Genomic DNA, 21,703 nt, shown 5'->3' with positions numbered 1-21,703 from the left:
GCTAAAGTAATCAAACCACGACGACGAGCCCTACTGAGCGTCGTCTTTAAGCAGTGCGAGCACAACATTTATCTAACTAATTCTGTATATTTTGCGTCATGGCATCTTGTAACACACTCAGTTGTGTAATTTCTGGTGGAAAGTTCTAAATCCTTCATTTTATAAACTATGTGTCGCTCTGTTATTGATTAGTGTGGCTGGGACGAGACCTGAAACTCCCATTGATTGATCTCCACTACACTCCCCGCTGACCAGAGAAAACACTCGACAGTGGAGGCGAGAGAGGGTTTAAATTAGACAAATAACACCCACCTGTATTTGACGGACCGGCAAACCGTTTCGCCTTCTCAAAGAGGCCGACATAACGCGTCTTTATCCCTGTTAAGAGACAAACCCGGTGCGGACACGGAGCGACGTTAGCTAGCTGGTAATGTCGGCACTGTTCAGTCTTGTTTTTCCCCTTCAGAGCTCGCTTCCTGTTAGCTGAGGGCTAGCTGGAATATTCAAGTGATGCTGACCAACCCGCGAGTTTAATTAGATAAGAAGCGGAGAGTGTGGTTTTACTTTGGACACGCTTTGTGTTATATTTACGTACACTCGTCAGTAACCCAGTTTAGCCTTGACTTATCGCAGGCAGCAGCGGTTTCCTTTTACTTGGCCTGAGCTCCGTAGCTAGCTACTAGCATCTTGTCCGCGGTGCAGCGTTGAAGTTTGTCGGGCTGTTGAAGCTCAAGGCAAACAGAAAAAAACTGCGGCTGTGTGTTCATGTGTGTGCGGGGAAAAGGCCGACACAAACCGGACTCTTCTACAGTCCACCAGGGTCTGCACGGAGAGCATTAGCAGAGGACTGGAGGACAATGGAGAAGCGGTGACTTTTTGTTCTGTTACAGACTGAGTGAGGGGCTGAATACACAACATAGTTACTTTGTTGTGTTTCTCTTTAAAGTCTATCATAAGTCGTGTGTTTTAAGTGGTGACATTACACATACACACACTCATTGGTTCCACTCTGACAGCCTTTGGTGGAGAGTGGGTGGAGTAGAGATCAGTGTTTGCTCAGCAGAGGTAGACCAAGGGAAACGGTTTGGATCTCTGTCACCTTTATCACGTCCATATACCACCACCGCCCCGCCTACTCCTCCGCCTCCTTCTTTTCCTCATCCGCCCCTACATCTCCATCCACGGCCATGGACCCCCCGAGGACGCGCTCTCGTTCCCGGTCCGGGTTCTACCATTTCTCCATGAACGGCGCTGTAGGAGGAAACGGCGGTGGCAACGCAGTCGGTGCCGGGAGCATGATGATGAACGCCGGTGGAGGTGGGCTGAGCTACTCGCCGCAGAACAACCCGGGCTGGACGCAGCACCACGGTGGCCGAGGCTACCCGGAGAACCAGAACCAGCAGCAGCAGCACGCCCAGGGGAACTACCTGTCCGCCGGGGGGCAGCGGCACTCTGCACAAGGAGCTCACAGGCACCCGGGGCCCGGTAAGAAAGCATCAACAAACACGGTCTTTACCATTACCTACCACACATACCCAGGGTGCACCTGGACCCTGACCCTGGGGGATGTATGCTGACCACTAGCAGGCTTACCAAGATTTAAGATTTCAAACTTAAGCTGCTAATGAAAGGGATGCAATTAAAGCTCTGCTGTCACGTTTTTATTGATGTTGACGATAATTGTTAAAATAGTGAAGGGCAACTTTCTCTAGACATTTTTTAATTTTCAGTGGGATTTTGGCCCTGAACCCACCGACATTTATTACTATATTTTTCCCTCAGACAGTCCAAGTATTTTTATCTGGTTCCTCACATTTAGCTCATTTTCCTTTCATCTGAGACAAATTCATGTAAAACAGCATGTTGTATATAATTCATAAAAATGTGCACACATGAAAAATAAATGTAAATGTCAAATATAAATTTAAATGTTAAATTAAGTGTAAACGTTTAGAAATTGTACAAAGTAGGCTGGTCAGCGTCTGTCAAATCTGGAGGCCCCGCCCACACTCCAAGGTCTTCTACATCCTTGGTGTCTTTATCACTGCAAAGGTGAGTTGACATACAGCATACCTGTACTCTTAGTAAATCCGCGTCTGTTAAACTTTTTGGGGCAGTCTTGCCATGGCTCGCATTTCCCCTCAAACTGCAATCAGTTTTGTGGGCAGGGTCTCATGATTGACAGGCAATGCCCACCTGCCCACTTTGCATTATTTCTAAGCATTTAGCTTTATACTTGGAGACCGATTTTACATTTAGGTTTAATATTTACATTTAGATTTAACATTTACATTTTGTTTTGTTTTTCATGTGTACAATTTTAACAATGATATATTTCTGTTTCAAGTGAAAGGGAAAAAAAATAGCTAAATGTTCAAAATATGTCATCTATGGAAAAAGGGATTAAGTTTTTACATTTGACACCCCATCACTGTGAATTTTGGTCCACAGGGCTAGAGACTGTGACCAAATTGGTCGCATATGTGACTATTTTTTCAGCCTGGCGGGCTCCTGAGTATGAGCTTTTACATGAAGGCAACATAAACATATTGAAACAGCAACCAACCCTGCTAGATTAAGTATTTTTGTCTTACATATTTAAACAGCTCCCTTTTAAAAGGCAGGCTTGCATGACACTTTCCCCTTGTACACTTTGGGTACAAGGGGAAAGTGTCATGCATATATATATATATATACATACAATCAGTATATATATATTATATAATATATATAAAAATATATATATATATATATATATTTTTTTTTTTTTCCAATTAATGCTAAATTTGCTTTCAAAAAAAACTTTTCAAAAGATTCATAATACTTATTTAATAGCTTTGGTATTGATAAGGAACTACTTGGTTTTGGAGGTAATATCCCTGAATTATCTTTTGCAGACAATATTTTTTTTAATCTTGACATGTTCCTGGAAGCAAGCTTTGTCGTTACTGCAAGAACATTTTTTTCTACAATCTTTAATCAGGGCTGTATAAAATATATTTTTTTTAAATTGTTTTTATAGCTTTATTTTTATTTTTATTTTATTTTATTTTTTTTAGAAATAATTAACCAATAACAGAACTTTCAGTGCTTTTAGTTTTAATTTAATTTGGTTTTCATAGCTGGAAAAGCAGATATTTGTATATTTCATTTCAGTCATTTCATTAAAAAGCTCTATACACCCTGAGGCTTTAAAGAACATGTTGTGCTGCTCAATTTCTGTTTAGTTTAAGACTGATTTTAGATTTTGTGTGTGAATGACTTGAATATTACATTTGCCTTTTGTGTATTTGTGAGCGTCAAGTTTTCTAGTTCAGTGGTGTTTGTTTTCTTTTACCGTGGTTTCACTATTTACGCCCCCTGGTACCTCTTCATGCTGTATGTGTTAGCTGTTAAACCCCTGTTTCCCCCTCCCTCCACTTAAAACAATATTCTAATGCTGGAAAAATCAACAGTTCTCAACCTGTTGTGTATTTAAACAGATTTTTTCCTGTAACAAACTATTTAATTTTGCCAATGTTAATCTTATAATCTTCTAGGTTTTTTTTCACTCAAAAAAAAGCCAAAAGTTCTGTGCTCTGTTTAACTGTGGATAGTGTGTCAGGAAAGGAAAGGAATGGTGTCAGTCTTTCCCCCAGTAGCCATGCTCTGAGGAAAAGGTTGTTTCTGTTTGCCAACAGAACTGGTCCAGCTCCTCATCCCCTTTCCTTTTGAAGTTAACCAGAAGTTGTCAGTTGCACAATGTAGGGTGTTTCTGTGAGTTTTATAGATCGAATGACCAGATGTTGATATTCTACTTGGTCACTTTTTCGCTTAAAAATTTTCACAGATTTCAAAGGTGGAGAATCAACAGAGATATTTAGCCTCAGTGTGCTTTAGGTTTTTGTCGTTGTAGCTTTGAAATGCATCCTGGGAAACTTGGAAGTATACCTCAGTGGGATAGTATATAGTAGTGCTGTCAAGAGATTAAAAACATTGTGCAATCAGGGCTCAAGACTGCAAATAAATTGGTCGCATATGGGACTATTTTTTTTTCGGTGTGTGAGTGAAAATTTAATCTGGTCGCATCTGTGAGAGTACTAGGGTGACCTTATTTTGAAAATCCAAAAGGAGGAAACTTCCTTGTCCTGTTAAGTCTTCCTCCTGTGAATCAGGGTCTGACATGGACACTACACGTGCTGCCATGTTTCCAAACACACAGCTGTGCGTCACCAACACTGGGGAGAGACACGGTCCGTGCTGCGTTCATGGACACTGGGACAAACACACACTGGGGATAGGCGTCCGGGCCCTCAGATAATAAACTTTCCTTGCACCTGTGCATGGCTAACCTTAAGTTTTAAATCCCTGGTAAGATAACTAAACCAACAAAAACACTATTCTGAAAGAAAATAGAGATTTTAATTGTGTGTGGAACACATTCATTTAACCTCCACTTTGGCGGTTAAATGAATGTGTTCCACACACAATTAAAATCTCTGCCATAGGCATGCTTTATGTGTGGCAAGAAATTATCAATTAGCATGTGTTGACCACATGATCATGCATTATCAAATTCAAGTTACTTTTTGTAGCCTTTCAAACACATTAACTAAAAAAAAATCTTCTTTATATAACATTGTGTTCATGTATACAGAGATGCGTAAGAATTTGAGTTTGCACATCATAAACTGTAAAAACACTTTTCTGACATCGAACTTGCTTTTTCTCTCCTTCAGAAAATAATAATTGTCCCGTGAGTTTGTTCATTTATCAGTCATGGCACGTTCTTAGCACGTTGTCCGTGCTAGCGGCTACATGTTTAGCATTGAGGTGCTAGCGGGGGCTACAAAAGCTCCGGTGATCAGCAAACTCTTTCTTGCACAATTTGCACACAACTATGCTTCAGTTTTCCAATCGGTGATTTTAAAAGCCAAAATTATAACAAAGCAGCTTGGTAGTCTACCGTCTTGTATTGTAGTCTGTGCATCAGCATTATTGGGTATACCGGAAATTTTTAAAAGGAGAATGGTTCTGTGCTGTTTGGAGTGCTACAAAAAATAAGCGATTAATGGCGTTCATTTTTTAAGCTGTTATTTTTTTCTGTAATTAATTATTCGCAATTAACGCATTAAAGTGACAGCCCCAGTAAATAGTACACAGTATGTACTCAGAGTTTGTAGTGTATAGTATGGAGTGTGCCATTTCAAACACTGCCAGAGTGCCTAAAATCTTATGGAAGCAAAATATTGTTTGAATTAAGGCTTGATCTGCACATTCAGATCAGATACTGAACAGGTTATGCCTTTTTAAAATCTTTAAAATGCTGTTAAATTTAAATTTGCACAGCTCCAAAGGAAGAGGTGCAAATTTAATGAGTGTAAAACAAGAGAGAGCTATGCATTCTCAGCTGAGTGGCTAAAACCTTTGGATTCAGAGATCACAGTGTTTGTAGAAACTAGTTCTAACTCACACGTCATCAGCACGTAACTCCTTCTTGTAGCTTTGGAAAAACTGATGCTCGTTTCTGGTGACTGAGAGGGTTTTGTATTGAAAAATTAATCATTACAGATAAACCAGCGAGACACACTGGTGAGTGGTGCAGGGTTGGTTTCAGTTCAGTTGGGGTTTTTTGTGCATTGATAAGTGTTTTTTGGTAGATCAGAGGGAGTAATTTGACTTCCACAGTAAACTGCTCCTCCTTTTCTCACTTCTTTCAAAGTGGAAGATTCAAAAGCTTGTTTGTGTGGAAACAGAACTGTAACTGCCATGTCTTATTTTGTTATCAACTTTAGACTGAATTTTGTTACGTGTATGGGAATAATTAAGCCAGTCTGAACGCTTTTAGCAAAAATGTGTTTTTTCCATTTTGCTTTGAATGTGTCATTGAAAATAGAATGAATCCTGTCTGTGTTGGCAATGGTGTCGTCTGCTAAGGAGTTGCTGTCCATGTGTCATGTGATGTTGATGTTTTCCTCAGTCCTTTTTTTAAACCTGATTATGCTTTTTTCCCTGTTCTGTGGCCTGCAGGAGGAGTGCTGCATTTCCATCCAGACAATGTGTTCACTGAGGATCGAGACAAAGTAGGTAGAAACCACAGCCTGTTGCCTCTGATGCTTTAGAATCTGCATGTATTTGCTTCCTCCTTTTCATTCATCCTCTCCTTTTGTCCACCCTCTTTGTTTTCTCCTCACTATTGTTCGCCTCGGTTCCCCCTTCCGGCTCATCTCTCTGTGCAGATTGAAGACAGCCCGAGCCCCAAACGCCAGCGCCTTTCCCAGCAGTCCATGTTGGACCTAAGTTCCGCCCCTCCCTCCACTCCAGCCTCTCCCATTCGCCCATGGGAGCTGCCTCCCAGTCGCAGACCACACCCCAACTACATGCCAGAAAGATGCCACACACCTGTTCGAAACCGTCGCAGGTAAAACTGTTTTGTTTTTTTTATGAATTACGAACAACAATAAGTTTCTGACCAAATAAAAACCAGTGTTGTGCTAGTTACTGAAAAAAAGTAACTAGTTACCATTTCTTGTTACTTCAGTCACAAAGTAACTCAGTTACTATTTTCATTAATTACATCAAAAAGTAATGCATTACTGGAAAAAGTAACTCTTAAGTTACTTAGCAAAGAATTTTATTATTTTTTGGGTCATTAGTGTCCGTACAGCTTCATATCAGTGCTGTATCAGAAAATAATCCACTGTTGATCAACTGTGCAGTGGAGGAATAGTGGTTTAGGAAGCTGGCTTGTAATCAGAGGGTCAGTGATTTGAATCCCTCCTACCCTACTGCTCCTGTATTAACATTGCTTTGGATAAAAGCCTCTGATAAATGAAATGTTATTGTATCCAACCCTACAGTTTCTAATAATTTACATTCACTTTACTAAAGTCTGCTCAGTATTAGTCTTTACAAACACCAATCTGACTGAAACACTAAGTATTCTTTCAATACCAGTTTATTTACCTGAGACCAGCAGAAACTGAAAATGTTACAAGGAATTCTGAAATAAATAACACAAAACAACCTGAATAATATTCAAAATCAAAGATAAAAAATTAAAGTGGCTTCAACATCATAAAAACAGTTGTGTTCAGCCCTTAGAATGTTCCTTTACAGCTTAAGTACAAAAACTAACAACAATGTACAACATAAACACAAAACCTTTTAAAATAAATAAATTGAAGCAGTTTGAATTAACATTTGAAATACATTTTGACCAACTCTGCTTTGCAAAAACTGCTGTAAAACAACCATAAATTATGTGCATATAAAGCACAAAACAGCTGCTCCAAAATTCAAACTGTAATTTTTCAAACCTTAGCACAGTAATGTAAAGTAAGCTGTGCATATTCCAGGTGCACATTCTGCTGTTGAAAATGCTTATGAAAATAAATGTGGAAAAACAAATTCACAGCATTTTTCTCAGCTACACAATGCTAAACATATCAGGCTAACGAGCTGCTGAAAGCAGCGACTCCACAGCAGCAACAGGCTGCATATTTACAACAACATATCGTGCAATGGCTTTGCTGACCTGTCCCTGGATAACAGTCACAGTCTGTTAAAATCCAGCCGCTATTGTTTTGGTGCAGAGGCTTTCCTCACGTCTACCAATGCAGCGTTAGCTTTGAGCTTCACTGATGCATGTATCTTTTGGAGACAAATTGGTAAAATAATTCCCAGAAGCTCTTCTGCTCTCGTATTGACTCACCATGATTGGCGCACGTGATGTAAACAGAGACACGCCGACAATGCTTCTTCTGTTTTATGGAGGTTGGCACATCATCCCACAAAAATATGTAGCGCCACTGTAAACAGGAAGTACACTGCAGCTAGCAAAGTAACGGACAAACGCCCAATATTGTAACGATAACTGAGTTATTTCTTAAAAATATGTTGCGTTAGAGTACTAGTTACTGTCAAAAGTAACGTTGATATAATATAATATGTACTTTGTAGAGAAGTGCGATATTATTGGCCCACTGATATCATAGGCTGATATTTGACATAGAATATAATATTGATTGACATCAGTACTGGTTTTTCTGCCAAAATTTATTTGCTTTGGTTGCCTTTAGTTTATTTTTTGACCAATACGCATGTTGTTTCATTCTAAAACCACTAAACTAAACCAGCGCTAGACCTCCCAAGAATGGGTATGAAACACTTTAGTAGAGGAAAATCCTTACAAAGACACCAATATTGAAAAACTGATATGTGCTATTTGAGACATGTTAAATTGTATATTCCGCACTTTTTCCATAACTGAATATTAATTATTGTTCTCATTCTGCAAAGATTTATTTTTACTCGGAATGCATAAAGTAGGGCATCACATTCAAAGTAACGTATTAATTCTATTAAAATCTATATATAATGTGACCTAAAATTAGGTCGTGGGCTCGGTTGATATTGGGAATTAAGTATTGGACAATTTTGAATGTCATCAGCAAAAGCTAATATCAAGCATCTCCAGTTACTCCTCAAAATTTTTTCATGACCTACAAAAATTCAATTTAAGGACACCCAACCATATCTGATAGTTTTTCCACTCATTAAAGGTTATCCACATATCCTAATATTCTATTCTATCATTTTCTGTTTGGAACAAACAAACAAAACAAAACCGCCTTTTGCTTTACTCACTGTGTTTTAACGATGATGTTCATTAGTGCTACAGAAGATCTGTGTGAAAAAGTTGTTTGTTATGGATGAGACCACCAATGCCAGGGATTGTAGAGTCTTAAACATCCAGCGCTGTCTAATAGTCTGCCCCCTAGTGGTGAAATGGCTGATGCATCCTTGTTTATTTTTGACCATTGTTACGTCTGGAATGATGTCATCAGGATAATTTAAATTAAGTTGATCAAAACTTAATACACCTGCTCAGATTCAGTAAACTATTGATCTCTGAGGGGAAATTGGGTGACATTGATGCTGCTCTCATATGTCTTTATATGACATATTATAAATAAAAAAATCATTCTGACTGCTCATTTTTAATTGTTTACGGTTTTCGTTTCTCTTTTTTTTATAATAAAAACTAACATTTCCTGAAAAAAAATAATAAATTATTTCTAAAAAAAACAGAATTTAAAAAGATGTATTTAGAATTTTGGATACAAAACAGTGATAAATCTAGACCTGACGAGCTGCAACATCAGATCTTAGCCCCACCCCCACAGGCTTCTCTGGTAGACACTGGGTCTGATGGGTGCGTGTTTATTGAGATGTGTTCCCATTTTCTGTTATTGTTAAATTTTGATATTTGTTTTCAATGAAGTGACGTCATGTGACGTATGTCAATCATGTGACTGACGGTGATTGATATATGGCCTGCACCTCTGTAAGTAATAAAAGTGAGTGTTTTAATGGTCAAGATCTCGCTGTGACAGAGAACCTGCTAACAATGTCTTTAGCCACCTTTCGTCTTACCCCGATGTGCCGTCACTCTGCTGGTTGTTTTTAAAGTTCCTGCATGTAAGTGACGTTATACGCCTCCTGCCTTTACTTAATTTAAATCTGAAATCTTTCCTTTTCCACTTCAGCCCTCCAATGAGACGCCAGCGTGGTCGAAGGGACCGTCTGACCCGCCATCACCACCATCACGCCCACAACAACCACCACCACTACAACAGCAACAACAACCATCACAACCACCATCACAATCCCAACGTTCACCACCACCACCACAGCCTCCACCTGCACCCACACCATGGTGTGTCTCCGGTTCACCAGGATGAAAACTACCGCCACCCGGCTCCTCCTCCTCAGGGTTACCCCTCCTATAGCCAGCAACCTCCAAGAGGGCACGGGGTGGGGCTAGAAGATCGTTCAGGTTACCATCCACCAAACCCTTCGCCAAGGCCTCTCCTCCAATCAGCAAACCTCTCTCCTCGACTGTTGCACCCAGCAGCACATGCACAGCACCCACACCCAGCAACAAGCAGCCTGGTCCTTGACCTTCATGAGCAGGTGGGTTCAATGGTAACACTTCACAGAGAACCACAGTATGAAGGTATGTCTCAAAGGATGGTGAGACTAGTAGCAGATTTGCTGTTAAATAAAAAAAAAAAAATGCTGTTTTCTGGGTGAAAAAAATCCTATATAGTGATGATGGTGTCAGCTTAGAGTTTTTCTAGCCGTACCTGTTGATTACAGACATGGTTTAAAATATGATACTAAGATGCTTATGAAATTGTTGCATTTAGGAAAAGTTAAAGATCTTTTGTTTACTGAAAGAGGATAAAAACAGCTGTGACCCTAAAAAAAATCTGTGAAGGTGGTGACAGTTCCAACTCTGTGGTTTTGTAGTACACAATGAAGCAGAGAAGGAAAGCTCTCCTAAGGGGCCTTAACTCCCCCTTAAATGGTGCACATCTTTAACTTTCCTGATTCTTTAGAGCAACCAAAAGCAGTACAAGTTGGCATTTTGACCGAAAAAGCTGCTAACTTATCTAAAAATCAGGCTGAATGCTTCCCTCCAATAGGAAGCAAAGGGAGCTATATTGGCAGTGGGGCTGTGACAACATCAATCATGTGATTTCAATATGGTTGAACACTAGCTCTGAAGCTTGAAAATAGTCACTTTTTTTTTTTTTTTTAGAAGTTAATTAAACTAATATGGTGCATAATAATGCGTGTTATGAGGTGTAGATCTTCTACTAAGTACATTTCAAAACTTTTAGGCCACATTTATAAAAACAGTGGAGGATCCCTTTAAAAGCCTCAAAACACTGACGTCCTTTAACAAACACAGGTTTTATTGTTGTGTTGAAAGTGTTTTTTGTTGTTCTTCAGGGTTCAGCTTCAGTATCGTATCCCGTCTCCCCCTCTGGAGTTCCTCCGGGCCTGCCTCCTCGCTCTGCTCCTCAGCAGATCCCAGCATGCTCTGTGGTCTTCAGTGGGCAGCACTATCCCGTCTGCAGCGTCCCTCCTCCAGTCAGTTTGGGTTTCTGTAAATGAATGACTTTATAGATCCTCAGCTGTCCTAAAAACAGCAGCTTTCTAATGCGTTAGCTTCTGAGTTGGTTTAAAGGTTTCTAAATAAATTCTTTGTGTTTTCCTGCAGGTCCTTCAAACCTGTTCGGTCCAGCACTTACCAATGCCCTACCCATTCCCCTCACTGCTTTCCAGTGACCCAGCATTCCTGCTCCCCCCTCCTCACCTCACCCATCCCCCAACACACCTTCCTCATCATCCCCCTCACTTGCCTCAGCCTGGGCAGTTTGGACCGTACTCAGCACAGCCGGCACGCTCGGTGAGGAGGATTGTGTGTCTTTGGATCACATTTTTTTTCTCTTTATCAAAAATTAAAAGTGTTTGGTTGTTGAAATTTGCCAGATTAACGGTAAAGTTCAGGTTCACACTTTTTAGTATCAAAGAATAATTATTTCTTCAGTACTTTTTATGTTTTAATGTTTATTTTTATGTAAAATGAAACAGTAAAACAGACTATAACAAAGGAAAATATGACGTCTACCATAGATAAAACATTACATGATGACAGCAGCAGCTCTATTTGTTTACACCTTAAAGCAGGGTTTTTCAACTGCTTGTGTTCAACCACACTTGTGTGCCATGGGACAGGGTTTTCGCCAGGATTTTTTTTACAGCATAGGGCTCGGTCACGTGTTGGCGTGGAACATTTAGAAATGTATAACTCTTTGGGGGCCAAAATTAGTGGAGTAAAGCTAAAGTTTTTGGTTACTGCCTTAGTTTTAGGGGTGTGCCATCTAAGGGACCTCACGATTCAATTTTGATTCAGGGTGCTACGATTCGATTCATCAACAATTATTACGATATTAACGATTTCACAATTTTATATGCCTTTTCTTTTCTTGAACTCACTTTGTGGCTATTTCATACTTTTAAACAAGGTATATGTGTCGGTATCCATTCATTAAAGTAACTAAACAAATGTATCACTATCATCTTTGTTTATATCAAATCACCAAATCCCACATTAGGCAAGGCAAGGCAAATTTATTTATGTAGCGCATTTCATACTCAAGGCAACTCAATGTGCTTTACATGATAAAACATTCAATTGTTTAAAATCAATAAGAACATTTAAATCAATAAGAACATTTAAAATCATCAGTAAAATCAATTAAAATCATCAGTAAAATCATCATTACATCAACAACATGACAAAAAATCTCTCTCTCAATCATATGCAGTAGAGAAAAAAAGTGCCTTTAACTTTGATTTAAAAATGTTCACATTGGATGCTGACTTCAGCTCCGCTGGCAGTTTGTTCCACTTCTTTGCAGCATAACAACTAAAAGCAGCATCACCATGTTTACTGTGAACTCTGGGCTCCACTATCTGATCTGTGTCCATAGATCTGAGAGACCTGCTGGGTTCATACCTGACTAACATGTCACTGATGTATTCTGGACCAAACCCATTCACAGATTTATACACCAGCAGCAGAACTTTAAAGTCTATTCTGAGGCTGACTGGGATTAATTAATCATTAATCATATTACAAAATAAATAAATACATATAATAATAGCTTGTTCAGCAAATTCAATCTGATCTAACACAAAAGCTTGTTCGGTGAAAGTAAAGACTTCCAAACAAAACTTAAATAAGCAGCATAAATCACACAAGACACTAAACATTTTGCTGTGCACAATCAAAGCAGCCTTAATAAAACCTACATCAGCTCTCATAACACTTGTGGGATTTGGGTTTTTAAATAAAATGTGGATGGATAAAAGAAAAACACAATTATTATCGGTGGGGACTGTAAGTGCTGAGACAGCTGTAGCTGTAAGAAAAGGAGCTGGTGATAAACATGCTTCAAATTTAGTGTGTTCTGCTATGCAGTTACACAGCGGTCCGTGTTTCTAGACAGGTCGGTTTGGGTGGGTGGCCGACATCACCACCGACCCCTGGCAGCAATTGTCGGGGCACTGACAACAATTCCCGCCGGAGAGCGGAGAGGGCTCATCGAGGTCACCATGTCCGGCGAGTTAGGAGCGGGGCGGTGCCTTTGCCGCTGGGCCCTTCCTTAATTATTGTCTACAAATATGCCATTGTGCTTATTAAAAATATTAATATATTTATGTATTATATGTTATCTAAATATAATATAAAATTATATAATGCGAAAAAATACATTAAACAATAGAAAATAAATTACTTACTTTTATCCCTTTCGTGACGCATATCAAGTTTGCCAAATATGAAATATGATAATATATATGTATATATATATATATATATATATATGTATTCAATACACTTTGATAAGAATTTCTACATATTGTTAATTGCACTTTTTATTTGAAAAAAGAATACCAATTCTGGTAATGAAAACGGGTTTACTTTATTGATAGTAAGGCTGTTAATTAATTATCCTTATAATAATGCTAGTTGCCAGTTTTTTTTCTTCAGGATTTCTATTACAGAGGTTTGATTGCTCAGATGGACAGTGTAAACTCAAATCGTCAGTTTTTCCCTTCTCTGCCATTCCAGCCTCTGCAGAGGATAGAGAACGACGTAGACCTGCTTGGAGAGCACCTGTCTTTGGGCGCCGGGCTCCATTATCCTCCCGCCACACACCCTGCTCTCACCCCTCACTCCACACAGCTCCACTTCCTGTCCCACGATCCTCTGCCACAGGAGTTTTTTGGAGTGGTAGGATTCACACTGAAATGATCAAATATGCAGCTTGCTACCTTTTTAAAGTGTAAGTACACCCCCAGGTTTTTGCTGACCTGCCACTAGAGAGAAATTTTAAAAAATGCCTTTATTATGGCCATTGTTCCTAAGACACACCCAGTCACAGCAGCCCCGCTTCCACAACGCTGCACAGTTCCACTATAAGCTGTCAATCAGGGCTGTGAGAGGAGGAAACCAGTTCTTCTTCCCATCTTTTATAGGAGGGGCAGAGCCAGCAGGGATGTTAGTGACATCACCAATCCAAAAAGACGTCACTTATCTAATCCCAGTCAATAGTAAAATATAATTGCAATAGCCTGCGTTCAACCCATAGAGGGCAGTAACTCTGATAGTATACAACTAAAAACACTAAATTTAAAAACGTGAAATGCAAAGAGTGGGACAAGGATCAATAAAGTTAATTACTTATATTTAATCATATATGTATTCAGCAGACGGAAGTGATTTTAGGGTGTACTTACACTTTAATTAGTAACTAAACCCCAAAACCACTTCTATTTGCTGAATATAAATGTATTTGTTATGAAGTAGTGCTGTTGTATTGATCCTGGTCCAATGCTCAATAATTTAGTCAAACTATTTCCATTTGTCGAATTTAGTTGTAAAATGTCAGAGTTACTGCGCTCTATGGGCTGAAACCCAGCTATTACAATAGATTTTTGCCATTGGCTTAGAACAAGATCATGTGACATTTTGGGACCATCATGTATCACAATCACTGTTAGCCCTGCCCCTTTTATTAGAATCAACACCTGTGTGCTCTACAATCTGCGGTGAGTAGTTTTGATTGAGAGCATTGTGAATAGAGAGGTATATTGAGTAATAAGCATAGATTGTTCTTTATAGTATAGACTGGGTGTGTCTTAACTGCTCTGGGAGCCACGCCCATAATCAAGGCATTTTTAGAATTTCCCTTGTAGTGGCAAATCAGCAAAAAACGAGGGGTTTAGTTACACTTTAAGTGATGAAGTATGGAAAACAAGTTTTTCTAACAAGTAACTCTCTGTTTTTTAGTCTTATCCTAACTTCATCCATCGCCGTCTCCCTGGGCGACGGTATCGCTCACAACAGCTGCCGCCTTCACCTTACCACCCCAGCCTTCTGCCTTACTTCCTGTAAGTAGTGCTGCTTAAATATAACAGTGTTTAATGGGATTGTTTGACACTGAATTGTTGAAGCAGCTGAATAATGATAATTATGCTGCATGGTTATTTTATATTAATTTAAACAGACTACAACTACAATACACTAATGTAGAGTCAAATGAACAAACAGGAGAATATTATAGCTGCTGCGCAGCAATGGTCAGGGCTAGGCAATTGTAGGCATTTCTAAGTGAATGGTAAATGTTAAACTTTTACATTGAATAGTGCTTTTATGATGCAGTTCCAAAGAGCTTTACAATATGAACTGATTCACACATTAATGAGACGGAGCAATCATACAGGGCACCAGCTGACCATTTGGAGCAACTTAAAGTTCAGTGTCTTGCCCAAGGACACTTTAACACACAGATCAGAAGACGACCTCTCTCAACTGAGTCACAGTTGACCTTGCATTCTGCATAGCTAATGCTAACGCTACATGTGCTGCTGCAGCAGTGAACGCTGCTAGAAGGGCCTGGTGGTCAATGGTGGACCAAAGTGTTTACACACACTGGACGCCAAAGGAGGATTACTGATCAATTTCTCGCTAACTGGCTTTGACAGAGTCGGCCATAACGTCTTTTATTATTAAGTGTTTTTAAAACCCATTCATATAAAGTTTGATGTTCTTAAATCCAATGTGTTATTTCCTTGTATCAACACAATCGATTGATTAATTTTAAAAATTATTTTAATGTCATCAAGAAGGCCAACTTGCCGAGTACAGATCAATGTAGTTGGATCGTAGGAATATAAATCGATTCATCATTGCAGCCTTATTGTAATACTGTGTGTGTTTGTTTTTCAGATCAATGCTGCCAGTCCAGCCCACTGGTCCTGCCATCAGTCTGGAGCTGGATGTTGATGATGGAGAAGTAGAGAATTATGAGGTTTGTCGGCGTCTTGCATGCGTTTCTGTGTTTATTGAAGTTAGGCTTGAACTTTTTTGCTTTATGATGATGATGGTTGTGTTCTCTGAAGGCGCTCCTGAACCTTGCCGAGCGCCTTGGAGAAGCTAAACTCAGAGGACTGACCAAGGGAGACATAGAACAGCTTCCCTCGTATCGATTCAATCCCAACAACCATCAGTCTGAGCAAACCCTGTGAGTTTATTATCATCACACAGATTTTAGGAGTTGGGTGTTTTGCTTCAGGACTGACACATGAAGGTTTTATTGGCTAAATGAGTTATTGAGGTTGTAGTCGTATATTTTGACAAGTGAGGAAATCTCAATATTTTTGCTCAAAATGGCGATATACAATATAAATGTCGATATTTTACCATCAATAAGGCGTAACCAAAGACAAATAGTATAAAGAAAAAAGAAAAAAAAGAGAGAAAAAAGAAATAAGTCAAGTTTATTTATATAGCACCTTTCATATACAAGACAATTCAGTGTTTTACAAAATATTAAATAAACTATTTAATAATATATTGTCATAGTCAATGTGATTTTCTATATTGCCAAAATAGAAAATTCAATATATCTTAAATCTCTATATATTACCCAGGTCTACTCGAGGACCTTCCACAGATTTAAAGAATGAGTCTATGGAGATTTAAAAAAGCTGCTACACATACACTGAGGGGCGGATTCACTAAGATCTGAAATAAATGGTGGTAAACCAGTTGCGTCCCTAAATCCTTTGATGATGCATTTTTCTCACCTCCTGCAAGGAATTCACTAAGATTAGCGCACATGCAGAAGTGGTGGAGACCGCCTCTGTTTAAATTAGCTTTTTGCTCGTTCAATGTGGAGAGGTGAGGCGCACAGAACAACAGAAACGTCCTATTGATCTACCATTGATTTGCGTTAATACAGCAACACAGTCTGTCAATCATTCTACACCATTTGAAGATGATCTACTGACCATCATCCAGCAGATCTGAGCAGCGCTGTGGGACACACATTGTGTCATCACTGCGTAAAATACGCATCTGATCAGCTGATTCTGGCATGATGCGCCTTCCATTAACGTGACACGAGAGTTTGACGGTCAAAATATCACTGAAGTGGTGCATCCATAGCTCGCACAGCATCCTCTCCCCACCGCAGCACCACCAGACTCCACACGCACCGCTACAGATGTGCAGCTTTTTCTCTCTCCCTCACACACGCACTTTACTCTGTATTTTCTTATTCAGTGGCTGTTAAATATTGACTATTGTTTTATTTAAATTATTTTATTATACTAGAAAGGTTAACTAGAGCATTTTTTCCATCTCCGTCATGTTTTGTCAACATTTACTGCAGCTGATCTCTGCGTGTGTATTTACACCTGCTTGTCAGTCGTACTATTTTCCTGTGCTGAAACAATCGCCACAAACAGTTCCAGGTTTGATTAATTGCATTGCGCTCTCTGCATTAATTTATGTGCATTTCCTCCTCCCATTTTTTGTCCCCTTATGAGATCCGCCTATATTACATATTCATCAGAGGGAAACACGTTAAATAGATTGAGGGCACATTGTGTGATGCGCAGAAGACGCACAGTCCTGATTCCCTGGGATTTGCACCCCTTATTAGCGCATGGAGTGACATTTGCACACGTTTTAATACCCCTAAACCTTTAGAGAATCTGCCCCAGAGTGTAGTCAGAGCCACAGGGAATGACTTTTCTCGGCTTGTGTTCCAGGTGTGTGGTTTGTATGAGCGACTTTGAGTCCCGCCAACTGCTGAGAGTCCTGCCCTGCAGCCACGAGTTTCATGGGAAATGTGTGGACAAATGGCTAAGGGTGAGCACACACACACACACACACACACACACACACACACACACACACACACACACACACACACACACACACACACACACACACACACCTTGATATGAGACGGCCACAGCTTCAGGTCTCTGTGTGGCACCCAGTCAACAGGAAGGTTGTTTTTGAACGACTCGTTAACACCTTTTTGTAGGAGCTGCAGACGCCTTTGATAATAGAGCGTGGAGAGAACTTCTCTGTGCTGAAGACCTGAAAAAACGACAAACGATAAGTACTGTATTTTCTGGGCTGTAGAACGCACCGCTGTGTTGGTCGCTTTCCAAGAAAAATCCTGCCCTGTCACATAGGCCGCACTTTATTGGCTGATGAGGGTGCCTTTAAACTAAGGGGGCACCCTCAGTCTGGCCAATCACCAATTATTAAAAAGCCTGATCTGCAGATTCCAATTTTATTTTAATGTATAACATTGAACAATACCAGTGAAAGAATACAAACTTATAGTTTTAACAGCAGATGAGGTAGTTATCAACGTGTCCAACAGGTCACACTGTAGACTCTTTGACAAAAATAAAGTGCAGAATAGTATTTTGGTTTTACAAATGAAGAAAATCACAAGGTTTTAGGTAGATGATAAAATAATAATCTACAGGACAAATGAATAAAACATCTTAAACCACCAATAAAATGTCCTGAGTTTAATGTTTACTTGTAGTGCAAAAATAAAGAAAAATGGTCAAATGCAGCAGCTTTGTAGATATTTAAATGTAAAAATATTAATCTAAAAATGACTTGCAACAGTTTACGAGATAAAAACTCCTAAAAGTCAAATGTTCTACAATAAAATAGTGCCACATGTGAAATATTTTCAAAAGGCAATGGGTAATGACAAGAAATACACACACTTTGGCTGTATTCCACATGTCATACTAACGTACTATTCATACTAAGTCTGATGTCAAAATTAGTATGTAGTGCGTTCACATTAGATAGTATGAAAAGACTATGTGAGAAATGGTCCTGGGACCTCATAGTGATTGACTGAGCATGCGCACGACCGGAAAATTAATTTTTGCTACTTCCGCTGTGCTGAGTAAGTGAAAATCAGTCAACAACTTGAGTAAAGTAATAGTGTCTGATGCAGCAATGTCAATACGAATAGAAATAGATTATTCTTCAAAAAAAATGATTATAATAAAACTCGATATGAAAAGGAATAATTTATTTTCCAAAAAGACATGATTATAATATATATTATGAAATAAATAACAGTTAACCTGATGTAATTTACAATAATAGGCTGTTGTTGTGTTCTAATAAATCTGATCATGACAATCTTTTTTTTTATTTTTTTTTTATCATTGGTCGTTTTTTTTGTTTTTTTTTTTTTAATCAATGGTCGACTGATGTGATGTTTTAAGCATTTTTTAAATTAGTACAGAAATCTCTGAATGACATTTCACATGGCAATTCCAGCACGGTGCTGTGCTTCAGGTTTTTGTCGTTGTCGTAGGTTTGAAAGGCATTTTGGGAAACTTGGAAGTATACTTCAGTGGGAACGCTCATCATCCTAATCATACTAATAGTATATAGTAGACAGTATATACTCATTGAGTTTGTAGTGTATAGTACATTAGTGTGACATTTTCAACCCAGCCTTTGAGTATGTTAAAATAAAAACATTTAAGGCACCAGTTAATTTGCTGTTAAAAGTCGTAACCCAATATCAGGTAAAAACTAACCGACACCAGTCTGACCCAGACTCTGCCTCAAATTCAGCTTGAGACCCCGCTCTATACTTTTCTAAATGTGAGTTTCCACAGAAAATGTTTGAAAGATGAATAATATTGATGAGGTTTAGACTCTGGAGGCTGATCATGGATTCAAACGTGGTCCAAATACTTGATGCCTCAAAGTCAGCAGTTTTTCAGAACCATGTGCACCTCTGAGAGCTCAGCACTGGTTCAGAACTTCAGCTTCAAACCATGTCTGATGTTTCCTCTCGTCCTCTCCTCCAGGCCAACAGGACGTGTCCTATTTGTCGTGCGGACGCCTCAGAGGTCCAGAGAGACTCAGAGTAACCACAAGATGGAGCAAGACACTACCTAATGTCTGTCAGACGTGTTGAGCACTGCCTGCTGCGCCCCATCACTTACACACACTGACTTACTTTGTGTTCATGTGCAGCACCTTCTTCCTCCTTCTTTATTTTAAATCATCCTTTGTGTATGTCTACGTACACACACTACACACCACCCTTTGTTTGTCCTGTGTGGACACGTGTGTAGTTAATGTACATGTGTTGACATGGGCATTAACTAGAGCTGTGGTTAGTCCTGTAGTTTGCGTGTGTGCGTGTGTGTATTTTTGATGTCCTGGAGCATGCTTGACTTTCTGTTGTATATCAGACGAGTGTCGGGTCTGCATGATTTTTTTTTGTGTGTGTGTGTGTGTGTGTGTGTGTGTGTGTGTGTGAGAACCAATGATTTTCTTTGCCTTCTCATTGAGGTTCCAGGCTGCCACTATAATTATGTTTATTTGCTCCTATTATTATTATTATTATTAATATTATTATTATACCACTTAAAATGCTTGTTACTTACCTCATCATTCCTGTTCTGTTCATCCGCTTCACTAAAGTACTTTAAATTGCGCACACGTTTCTGTTTCTGAGAGAAATTAACTTTGTCTTTGACTTTGCAGTGGCACATTATATATATGTATAGCAAATTATATATACTGTATAAATAAAAAAAAAACATCTGTATACCAAATAAACTGCTTGATATAAGCTCTGTGTTTTGTGGGTGGTTTATTCAAAGGGCCATCGGGTGAAAAAGAGCAGATGCAAAAGCAGAAAACTGTGTTTTTAAATATATTTTCGTATCTCCTCTCATGAGCCACACAACTTTGATTTGACCCATATCACCTGAACTAAATTATGAAAAAAGTTGTTTATGGAAAAATGTATACAAATTGAGACAGCTGCTTTTACAAATGAACTCCTAATTAATAAACTAGTTTATTTTTATTTAAATTTTATTCTCTCACCTTGTCTACATGCTGTCGAGGGTTAACACTTTACGTAGTGCAACCTTACAACAGATGATTTTGTCTATTTTTATCCGGGGGGATGGAACATGTCCACGCTCACTGAAAATCATTTCTAGTTATACGGACATGCTTTTTTGCAGCTGACATTTTATGACTAAAAATTAGATCATTTTGTGAAGACGGGAACCCTCTATATTCTGAATAAACTCGTTCAAAATGCTAATATTCCTTCATAAAATGCCTCAGCAGGGATTAAACTTCACTTTGCACAGATGAAGTGAACCAGTTATTTAATACAAAATGATGATAATAGAAATATTTTACAAGATCTTGTTAAAGTCATTTGTTAAGTAATTGTAAATTAGTCTTTAGTTATTTTTAGTGCTAAAGATGAGTGAAATTTTGGTTGTATCATTAATCAATCTATTATTTTGCAGGCCTCTTCTCCATCTATTTTCTTTATGGGCTGTAGGTGTGTGTGTGTGTGTGTCACCAGTGATGAGTGTGTGTGCCATGTTGTCATGTCTCTTTCACAGAGCTGTGGTGTCTGGTGTGATGTGTTTCCTGTTGCAGTTAAAGATGGAACACAGGAAGCTTCCTGCAGCGCTGCAGGAGGAGCAGGCGTGCATGTGCTGAGCTCCACCAGCTCTGAAGGAACATTTTAAAGTGTGATCAGCCCACATAGAACTCATGGCTGACATCTTCTGAGGTGAGATGAAAGCTACACAAGCTCTGACGTTTCCAGAAGAAATATTGAGGCTATGCTCAGTAGATTTAGCAGAATGAATAACATATTTGTCTGTTTGTCTATCTATTATTTAATCTTATTTAATTTAATTTACATTACCTATAACATTATCATTATCAAATGATCTTTATCTGATACATTTCTTTAGACTATTATTACACTTCAAAATTTAATGATGCCATGAGGGTTTTTAAAGAATAACAGTTGGTACAAACTCCAAATTCCTAATGAATGGATTGGAGAAGTGGACCAAAATAAAACAGCTGTAAAGTAGTAGATAGTAGCAGATAGTAGTCTACAGTATGTGTCGATGATGGAGGAGGAAGTAGCAGGAGGAGCATTTCACAGAAATCAAT

At 38.9% G+C, this 21,703-nt stretch overlaps 1 protein-coding gene across 3 annotated transcripts; it reads left to right on the top strand.

Annotated features, from left to right (window-relative positions):
* The first annotated feature begins 211 nt into the window (after positions 1–211).
* LOC114471658 (E3 ubiquitin-protein ligase RNF38-like) lies at positions 212–20,270 on the top strand. Of its 3 annotated transcripts, XM_028460536.1 has the most exons (13): positions 212–1,485; positions 6,010–6,062; positions 6,219–6,400; positions 9,531–9,957; positions 10,783–10,923; positions 11,054–11,242; positions 13,472–13,633; positions 14,693–14,793; positions 15,632–15,713; positions 15,805–15,926; positions 17,461–17,560; positions 17,742–17,819; positions 19,564–20,270. In XM_028460536.1, the coding sequence occupies exons 1-12, from the start codon at positions 1,188–1,190 to the stop codon at positions 17,799–17,801; spliced, it is 1,917 nt and encodes a 638-aa protein (XP_028316337.1). In that variant the 5' UTR covers positions 212–1,187; the 3' UTR covers positions 17,802–17,819; positions 19,564–20,270. The 3 variants fall into 3 exon arrangements, with proteins under 3 accessions (XP_028316337.1, XP_028316335.1, XP_028316336.1); XM_028460534.1 differs by lacking the exon at positions 17,742–17,819; XM_028460535.1 differs by having other exon boundaries at positions 17,742–20,270.
* The last annotated feature ends 1,433 nt before the right edge of the window (positions 20,271–21,703 follow it).

Source organism: Gouania willdenowi, chromosome 10 (genome assembly GCF_900634775.1).
Source record: "Gouania willdenowi chromosome 10, fGouWil2.1, whole genome shotgun sequence".
NCBI classification, from domain to species: domain Eukaryota; kingdom Metazoa; phylum Chordata; class Actinopteri; order Blenniiformes; family Gobiesocidae; genus Gouania; species Gouania willdenowi.
The sequence above is the reverse complement of the archived record's forward strand: the minus strand, read 5'-3'. Positions and strand labels throughout refer to the sequence as shown.

Coding starts and splice junctions, on each gene's coding strand:
- LOC114471658 (XM_028460534.1), top strand. CDS start 1,188: ATGGACCCCCCGAGGACGCGCTCTCGTTCCCGGTCCGGGTTCTACCAT. Junction 6,063..6,218: donor TCACTGAGGATCGAGACAAA/GTAGGTAGAAAC, acceptor CTCTCTGTGCAG/ATTGAAGACAGCCCGAGCCC. Junction 14,794..15,631: donor AGCCTTCTGCCTTACTTCCT/GTAAGTAGTGCT, acceptor TTTGTTTTTCAG/ATCAATGCTGCCAGTCCAGC.